Genomic DNA, 9,513 nt, shown 5'->3' with positions numbered 1-9,513 from the left:
GTCGAGGGGTCGCTCTTGAAATTATTTTGACCCACTTCAGCCTACTGGTAATCGCTTAGAAAAATATTTACTAAGTCTGCATGCAACTAAATTAGTTACATTAGAGGGATAGTTTAGTAGAAAAGGTGATGTCCTCCTCTAGCGCGAAGTGAATGATTTCTTCCATAACTATATGGTTCTTCTATTTCGGACTCTCTTGTATGCGTGCATGCAGGGGCGGCAGGGAAACTGCAGGGGACAAATTATGTTGACTTTGTTGTGCATGAGAGTCTATTCATTCTTTCGTGTGTTTGTTTTTGTATTTGGAGTGTCGAAGGTTCCCCTCCCACCTTCATTACTACCAGGAATCATCTTACGCCTTCTTTCTAAGGCACTTGCTTTCTAGCATTTTAATATTCGTTGTACGCTCTCCATATAGCCCCTGGTACGGCATTATTAATTATAATGGTGTCGAAGGTTCCCCTCCCACCTTCATTACTACCAGGAATCATCTTACGCCTTCTTTCTAAGGCACTTGCTTTCTAGCATTTTAATATTCGTTGTACGCTCTCAATATAGCCCCTGGTACGGCATTATTAATTATAATGGACTTAATTGCCTTTATGGGTAACGGGCATATAAGGCCTCTCGGAGTGGTAGCGAGTAAGGAGCAGCAGAGCAGGCAACAGACGCTTCCCTCCTTTGTCACTTCCACGCACTAGCAAGATAATTACACTTCAGAGCAGAAACCTCCCTTTATGCCCATTTGATAGAGACAGGAAGACGATTGATTGAATAGTGTGCTGTTATATATTCACCTCTAGACACACTAAACATAGACGGGAGACGGGCATCAAGTTTTAACGGAATGTCCCCAGATGTTTCCCTAACGAGCTCCCCTTGTAAACCCTTTCGAGGGTTGTCAAATTTCAAACAGTTTGCCAGATATTCCATTACATATAAATTGAGAAGCTTGAGATCAAATTCAAAGCAATTCCACTAAAGCCAAGATAAAACATAAATCAGTTCTAAAGAAAGGAAAGGTGTTTCCTTCTCCGCAAAATCCAGTAGAGACGGCGGCCTGCCACCTGCTGCTGCTGCTGAGAAGTCATTGCCTAGCTAAATATATTCGATTTCTTTTGAAGAAATTCTTTCTCCTCCTTAGGAAGAAACCAACCATTCTGCCTATGGAAGAACACAAACACTGCAGGCCCCAGATGGTCCCTTCCCGCCGCCGCAGCAGCAACCGGCACTATAGCAGCACGTGCCGCCTCAGCAACAACAGCTCGCTGGTGCAACGGCGAAGGCAAGGATAGCAGTCACTGGAGGCGACGGCAAATGCAGCAGCCAGCAGCAGCAGCGCTTGCTGCTGCTGCTGCGCCTGCCACGTTTGCGTGTGAGTTTAAAGCATTTACAGCTTCGCTGCTCTCTTGATAAAAGGGTCAACGATGCCAGGTAGCAGAGGCCGGATGTACACCGCAAGATAGGAATAGAGCGGAAACATCACTTTTCTCGCCCTTTTGTCTGCTGCCTTCAAAATCTGAGGAAAACCACAGCAAAAACAAAAGGGTTGAATTTACTTCTTCACAGGATTGTCTATTGAGTCATTTGCCGCCACTCGTAATCATTTTGCATTTATTTATTTCGCTTTTTTATGTGGCTGCTTTGTACAATTATCTACGCAGCCGTTTGCCTAGAAATGCAGGCAAATGTTCCCATTTCCCCCCACGAAGTGCGGCATCCCTTGTACGTTCCCTTTTAGTTTAAATTCTTGTGGAAAAGCCTTTAAAACAGCAACACTTTCTTTTTTGTTTTCCTTCAGCAGGTTACTGCTTTTGTATTTGAGGGCTTTTCTTACGTAGTCCACGCAGACATCCACTGGCATTCTGCGATCAGTCTTATTACTATCCTCAGCATATTCAGTTGCATTATCTGCTGTAGGTTCATTTGCATCCGCTTGGGCTCCTCCTTCCGAGGTTTCTGCTGCTGCTGCTTCTGCTGTGTTTGCCGTTTCACTTGTATTTGATATGTCTTTCCCTCCTTTTAAATACACATCTGCGCCGTCAAGTGCTTTACACTCGGGCAGCAGCTGAAGAAAATAAAAATAAAAGGAGAAATGCATGAAAGAACAGCAGATGACACATAATGACACACTGCAGCAAACCGGCAAGAGTGAAAATAGAGGCGCCACGGCTCCACAGGCGATCCAGCAAAGAATAAGTAACAGCGTGGAGCTATATTTACTATTATATATAACTCCATCATTATTACCAACTACTAACAGCCAATTCAGTACTCGCTGCCATTGAAGGACCCCTCGCCATTATTATTTCTCAATACGTCTTTCAATTTGCACGTACTTGATATCTCCTCATTTCCGTTCGGACAGAAGGCGGGCAGCATATTGTGACATCCACCTGCCCTTCTAGCTCCATCCGCAGGGCCTCAAAGAACCCTAGAAGCAGAATAAAATCAAACCAAAATATTCTCTCCATTTCTTTGAAGCGAACTGTAAAAGGATACCCCTTTAATAAAGAAAGTTCAATAGATGACAATAACAGTTTCATGGTCCACACATAATTAATGAAACAAAGCGACAACAGGTTAGTCGAATTTACAAAAGCCAATACACCAGCAGAAAGCCACTAAAAAGGAGATAAACAACAAAAGCTAAAAGCAAATTAATGCTGTTCAATTTTTGCTGCGGTGGCTCTCACCTGTTACCGCGAATTTGCTTGAGCAATAAGCGCTGCGTAGAGGTAGTCCGATTTCTCCACTGACTGAAGAAATGACGACAATTAATCCTTTGCTTCTTTTTAAATGCGGGAGTGCATGTTTTGTACAATGCACTGAAGCAAAAGGCAGCAAAAATTAACGCAAAACACTTGCATGTGTGTAGGAGATTTAATGCACTACGGCACCTACGGCATCCCCTCTCCTCTCATTTCCTCTCTCTCCCGGCCCCTGTATGTCTTTTCCGCTCACGCATATTTACTTGTTATATATAACTATTTGTTGTTTTCTCTCTTTTAGGCGTGGGATTTTTCTCACCGTAGCCAAAGAAGTTAACATCAAACAAACGCCTGAAGATGTTCATATCAGCAAATTCTGAAAATGGGAAATGTGCGCTAACACCTGAACCAAAACCAAAGCACAAACGGAAACCAGATACAATCATCATTGCTGCCTATATATACATATATAGAACCAAACGACCACTGTCAAACAAAACAAAATAGACCAACGTAGGACAAGTAAGGGAAAAGTAAATAAACCCAGTCACTACACGAAACGTTTTAAAGCCAAAACTCCTATATTTACGTACAAATTAATGTATTTGTTTTAGCCCTTTTCGTTTAATGAGGTATACCTGCATTGAGTATCAACACATCAATCCGGTTAAACGCCTCTACCGCCGCCTTTATGAGGTACTTGCAGGCCTAAATCGAATAGAAAACAGATAAGCATGAGGAAAACAAATGCAACACAAACACTGCAGCAACAGCAGCAGCAATATCAGGAAACCGACTTGAAGTGAAGAAAATGCATTTTTCAGTTTATTACCTGTTCATTCGTCACATCTGTAGGCACAACAAGACAGCCTGCAGCGCCTAGCTGCACGCATTCTCTCTTTGTTTCTTCGAGGCATTCTTTGCTGCGAGCCGCAAGCACTAAGGACGCCCCTCTCTGCGCATATCTCAAGGCTAATCCCTGTAAAAGTACAAGCGAACAAATACAAATACAGACGCAAGAACGCAATAAATTACAAATAATTTGAGAGCGAACAACAAAGTGTCCTTCGCTGCATTTATTCGGCATCTACTTGTGAGGAGAGAAATTTCCTTAAAAAGAAATTAAGTAGGCAAAGCAATAGATAACGCCACAAAAATAAAAGTATTTAAGTATGGTGATCATAGTGGCTTGTGTTTGTTGCATAGACTTAATTCATTTATGTTTATATTAATGCAATAAAGCGTTTTTGCTGCTGTTTTCCCTGCGTTTATTAGCATTTTTTGTTCCCTCCAAACAGACATTGGATTAATCTCTGGGTCCTTCAATTACCAAGGCTCAATGCTTGTTTCGACAGTTTATGCATGTAATAGAACCATTTCGTTTGCTCTTTCACTGCAAATGTGTGAATGCGCCGTCTGTGTTTCTTTCGTAAGGGACGATTCTAAGGCTGTTTGTGTTGAGTTTTGATATATTAAAGTGTTATCTTAATATTTAATTTGCTTTTGCGCTGATTTTACCTTCCCAATGCCCCTTGTGGCCCCTGTGATGACGACAACCGACTTCGGCATGTACTTGTCTGTGCGAAGAGCCAACCCCGGTGCTGAGTTTCCCATCTGTTCATTTGTCGTTGAAAGTATTTTAAATGAATAAAATAAAGAAGAAATCAAGGGAGAAAACGGAAAGCAAAGGAGTTCAGACACTCGATGCACACATAACCCTGCGAAAGGAATACGGGGGGAGGGATGGGTGAAAACGGGCGAATAAACAGAAGTAATAGATCCAAATGAAGAACCAGATGAATTTCAAAGAAGTAAACTGAAAAAAAGGCAAAAAATAATGCAAACAACTGCTAGTTGCGGGGCTTAACTGTAGGAGTTACGCTGGGGGCCACAGATGGATTTTGAGTGCTCGTTCTGATGATATAGTTATGTCCTATAAAAAGTTGAAATACCTCTTTAAAAGATATTAAATATTTAATTCAAGAGCTTAAATTCACATTTTTTTCGTCTTTTAGTGAAAGGCTGAAATGGAGCATCCAAGTCTGCAACAAGCTCAACCCGCCAACCACAGCAAAGCAAGAGTCTGGCGAGGTTCTATTGAGAGATAATCGGTGTATATCAATCGATTTAAATACATGCATTAAACCTGTGCCATTTTATACTTTAACACAATCTATTTATTCTCTTGTCCTACTTTTAAACACTCCTTTTTATTAGTCGCTGTTGCGTGCGCCTGAGCGAGCTGTGCCACCACCGCCTGCCTCGAAACACACCAGACTCCGGATTTCCTCGCTTTTGCCGCATAAATGCACGACCAATGATAAATTCAACAATATTTTATGTGCAGGCGTTGTCTGATTTATCTAAATAATTGATTAACACTCCAGATTTCCCCCACTAGTTAGATTAAAACTCCGCCGCTTCCCGCGTGTTGGGGATATGTACGTGATATGTACGCACATATAAGATGTGTACATACACATGACCGATAGGTAAACACACTTAAACTAATAATTTAGTTTATTGTATTCCAAAGATAGGATCAAATAACTATGCGGGCTTGCCGTTGTTGTGCGTGAGAGTTGCCTAGCTACACCAGCAGTATTACCGCAATGCCGCTTTTTACCTGTAGCATGCACCAAATATACTATCCGAGTAATTTTTTACAAAGAAAAATGAGGGAATTTATTGCACAAATAGCAGTTGCATGCAGGAGCAGCTTCTCTCTGCTGTTTTAAGTATTGTCTAAAGTAGCTAGAACCATATGCAGCAGCCCATATAGCAGATTGAATGCGCAGCAAGACAACTTAAGTGTATAACCAAAGAATTACTAAAATAAAACAATTTAACTTGGTTAATATCTCTAAATCTAGCACTAAATATTACTAAAGGAGAAATATGGGTATATATATTTTCTACTCTATGCAAAAGTTGCCCGTTGTTTTCCTTCATTCTCCTACCGAACAGAGAAAGCAAACAAATGCGTATGCAAATATATATCCTCCTTTTACTCTTGCAAGTAACAAGTACTCGCGGGCAGCATATGCACACGAATATAAACATAAAATAAGCATATTGCATTAAATACATAGGCTTAAACATATTATTTGTTCTATATATATTATATATGGAGTAAAAGAAGCTAAAGAAAAAGAAGGTATGGCGGTTTTGCTGTCCTGTATGGACGTACAACTACAATTATAACTCTAATACTGAGTTATTGTCCTTCCTCTTTAGTGTCCCTAATCTACACTATAAGCGATTATAATTACTAATACAAATTAATAACTAACCTTGCTAAGAGTTTGTTTGTATAAAGAGGGATTTCTACTTCTTTTTGTCAAGAAAAGAAGATGCAAATATTCTTTAACAGCCGAAGAATATCGGCAAACAAAGCTGTTATTATTAAATGTTCAGGGACTGCATATGCATATGCATGCACGCACGTATAAATGCATGCATGCATGCATGGATGCAGGCGTACAAATGCAGCAATTGCTGTATTGTACTGTATTTGTTTGTTGATGAATGGAGGGAAGAAGACCAATGGTCATACATACACCGGAGCAGCAGTTACTTGTTTATTTTCCCTCTTCTTTATATAAAGTGTAAAGTACTCAAGAGTTATTAAACAAAACCCTCATATAGGAATAGTGAAGATGAATCAACTTAAAAAGACAGAGCATAAAGCAGACTTATATATATACACACACATACACTCACCAGGCAGTTGCTGCTGCTGTTGCTGCTGCTGCTGGTGCTGCAGGTGTTGCTGCTGTTGTTCGTGAGTATGTGTTGCTTGTTGCTGTTATTTTCCTTTCCCCAAGTGCCCAAATGTCTCCTCTTCCTCCTTAAAGAATCGTCCGCTGCTATCAGGAGGCTGCTGCTGCTGCTTGTGTTCCCATTTCTGCAGTGCAGTCCAATTGAATGCCATGGCGAAGTGGGAGTCTATCAGTTCGTCTTGGTAGGAGCCTTTCATACATTTTGCATGCATTTGCATGAATTGAAGTACTGATGATTTACTGTTCATATACAGTTCCTGCAGTAGGAGGAGGGGCTTGTCCGCACCAGTTGGTGGTTGGGTTTTCGTATTCTTGTTCGATCTCTGTTGCTTTCTGTTGTAATGCATCAATATGTTGTTGTCCGCTGATATAACTTTGTGTTTCTGCAATAGTTCGTACATCTGGAGTTCCTGCAGGATTCATAGGTACACCTGGTTGAGGAGCAAGAGGAGGGAATAGCATCTTAAAGTTACCATGAGCACGGAAACCTGAATATGCCATAACCCCATCTCTTGTAAGAATATCTGGCTCTGCTACAAATCCAGCAAAGTTAACTTGTCCTACTTCAGGAGGACATGTAACCATAAGAGGAGGCATATAACGCATGCGTGGATCACCATCAGGTCCAGCTGCACCCGTGCCCCCGCAAGGCGCCTCAATAACAGGAGGAGCATTAGGAGGTTTACCCCATCTAAATCCTTGAACAAGTTCAATTGCTGGTGCACCTCCAGGATTAGTTAATGTACAAGATGTATTCTGCTGCTGAAGTTGTTGCTGTCCTTGTCCTCCCTGTCCTCCTTGTTCTCCTTGTTGCTGCTGTTCTTGTCCTGGTGGCTGCTGACTTATACGTACATCAATCTTTGCCTCATAAGGAAGATTTAGACCATTCATCTGACTAAGAGGAACAGGACCCATCTGGAAAGGTAGAGGCATCTTAGCAGCAATACCTGATGGTAATGTACCACTAAGTATAGGAGGTAAGGAAGCAGCATCAGGAGGCTGATAAGGAACCTCAATAATTTTTTCTACATAACGAGGTACATAATAAGGTACCTCTACAGTTTTTATTTTAGGTATTTGTTTAACTACTGTCTGTGGTACCTCTATTATCTTTTCTTGTACTACAGGCTTAACGGTTTCTACTACACGCTCTACTACTTGTACCTTAGGTCTTGGTACTATTTTTGGTGGATATAGACAGGGTACCTCTACAGGTACCTCAACATATTTAACACCTTGTGGTACCTCAATAACTTTTTCTTCTACTACAGGTTTATATACTTCTCTAGGTACTTCTTTTATTACTTCTGTTATAGTAGGTACAATCTTCTTTATTTTTAGACTTTTTGCTACCTCAGCAAACTTATGCTCATAATGTACATGTGGTACTTCTATTGTTCTTTCTTGTACTTCTTTCTTTGCTATATATATCTCCCTTTCCTCTATAATTGGTCTTGCAACAAACTTCTCTGGTATACGTCTTCTTATCTCCGGGGGAAGAGGCATAGGTCCTAAAGCTGTCATTACTTGGGGAGGAGGACGACTAGCAGGACCCATGCTGCAAGGAACTGTGCTGTGTAATGCTGCTCCTGCACCACCTGCTGCTGCTGCCCCAGCTGCTGTACCGGTTGATGACTCCCTCTCTCCTTCTGTCATCTCTGCTGCAGATGCCTCGTGAGGAGGAGGCATTGTTGCACTCACAGGTGCACCAGGATAAGCACCGGGTTCTCTTGTTGCAAAGGGAGCTGGTTCTGTAGGACGAGAAGGGTGAGGAAGAGGTTGAACGAGGACGTCCACCCCCTCCTCAGGAGTGGTGACATCCTCCTTTTTGCTCATTTTCCCGCCTAAAATACACACAAAAAAACATACAGAAGGATATATTAATGTCGATTGTCAATATGCAAGAACATATGCTGCACTAGTCCGCTAGAGGACAAGAAAGCGGGGATCCAACGGGTGAACTGCAACAAAAAGTTCATAAAACGAACAAGAAATAAAATTATAATCATTGAAAACAGGACAGAGACTCAATGAACGATAAATAAGTCCGCCAACACCAGTGGTGACGAACGCGACAGAGGGAATTCGCAGCCAGCGAGCCCTACAAAGATGAGGGAGGATAGCAGAGGAAACGAGTTGGTAGCTAAATATATTTAGCAGAAAGAAGAAATGAAAAGAAAACAACACTTAAAAACGTTGATTCTCCTTCAATGATGCTCGCATAGGCATTCGCGCCACCGGTGCGTCGGCCGCGGCGAGTCGTATCTGCTGCTGATAAGAAGAGATGGAGGTCCTCAGCAGCAGAATATAGCAAAGAGAAGGAAGTTCAACACTTTAAATGGAAAGTGGTAACTCAACAACACAAAAAGAAACAAAAAGAGAGTCGCATTTCCTTCGTTGTGTTGCCTGTTCGGACGTGTGGCGCAAGGCGGCTGTATAACGTGTACACCGAAAACTCACGTGTTTCCTCGAAGCTCAAGTTGGAGAACGTCTGCTGCCTGGTGGAGAATGGATATTGTTTAATAAAGGAAGATGAAAATAAGACAAAAGGAGCAAAACTGCAGGGATTTAGGTCATAATGATTTGCAATTCTCCTGCTGCAGGCAGCATCGAGCCGTTCATGAATTGCTCGCAGCAGCAGCAGCAGCCGGCCTGCAGCCGCAGCGGGAGCATCGAGTCGAACGCTTCTACAAACTGCTTTTTTAATCAGTATATTTTCTTTTATGTCCTATTTAATTATAATATATTTACCTAAAATTACTATCTTTATTCATAACTCCAACAGCTATACCATTTTATTGCAGGATTCCACTGCTGCCGACTTGGAACAGCCACCCACAGAGCAGCTCGGGCAGCCGCCGCCGCGCTCCCCGAACACCACTGCGTCTTCCCACAAACTGCATTATTTTAGCAAGAATAAAAGTTATTTAAGAGGAAAAAGAAGCAAAATTAATCAATTATAATTAAATTCGTAAAAATTAAGGGGAACAACATTCTCTTTCAATCTGAACACCCATCCG

General features: G+C 41.6%; 2 protein-coding genes across 2 annotated transcripts; both read right to left on the bottom strand.

The window, feature by feature from the left end:
* Positions 1 to 1,390: 1,390 nt before the first annotated feature.
* On the bottom strand, positions 1,391 to 4,325 carry EMWEY_00027920 (hypothetical protein, conserved; the record flags this gene model as incomplete). Its single annotated transcript, XM_013481338.1, has 8 exons — positions 1,391 to 1,519; positions 1,838 to 2,068; positions 2,340 to 2,434; positions 2,697 to 2,828; positions 3,031 to 3,114; positions 3,350 to 3,419; positions 3,544 to 3,690; positions 4,230 to 4,325. The coding sequence occupies 8 exons, from the start codon at positions 4,323 to 4,325 to the stop codon at positions 1,391 to 1,393; spliced, it is 984 nt and encodes a 327-aa protein (XP_013336792.1).
* Positions 4,326 to 6,730: 2,405 nt separating this feature from the next.
* On the bottom strand, positions 6,731 to 8,329 carry EMWEY_00027910 (inner membrane complex protein IMC3, putative; the record flags this gene model as incomplete). Its single annotated transcript, XM_013481337.1, has 1 exon — positions 6,731 to 8,329. One exon carries the CDS (start codon positions 8,327 to 8,329, stop codon positions 6,731 to 6,733), a length of 1,599 nt encoding a protein of 532 aa, XP_013336791.1.
* Positions 8,330 to 9,513: the final 1,184 nt, after the last annotated feature.

The sequence above is a fragment of the Eimeria maxima genome, genomic scaffold (assembly GCF_000499605.1).
Source record: "Eimeria maxima Weybridge genomic scaffold, Emw_scaff314, whole genome shotgun sequence".
Taxonomy (NCBI): domain Eukaryota; phylum Apicomplexa; class Conoidasida; order Eucoccidiorida; family Eimeriidae; genus Eimeria; species Eimeria maxima.
Note: the sequence above shows the minus strand (reverse complement) of the source record. Positions and strands in the feature narration are given on the sequence as shown.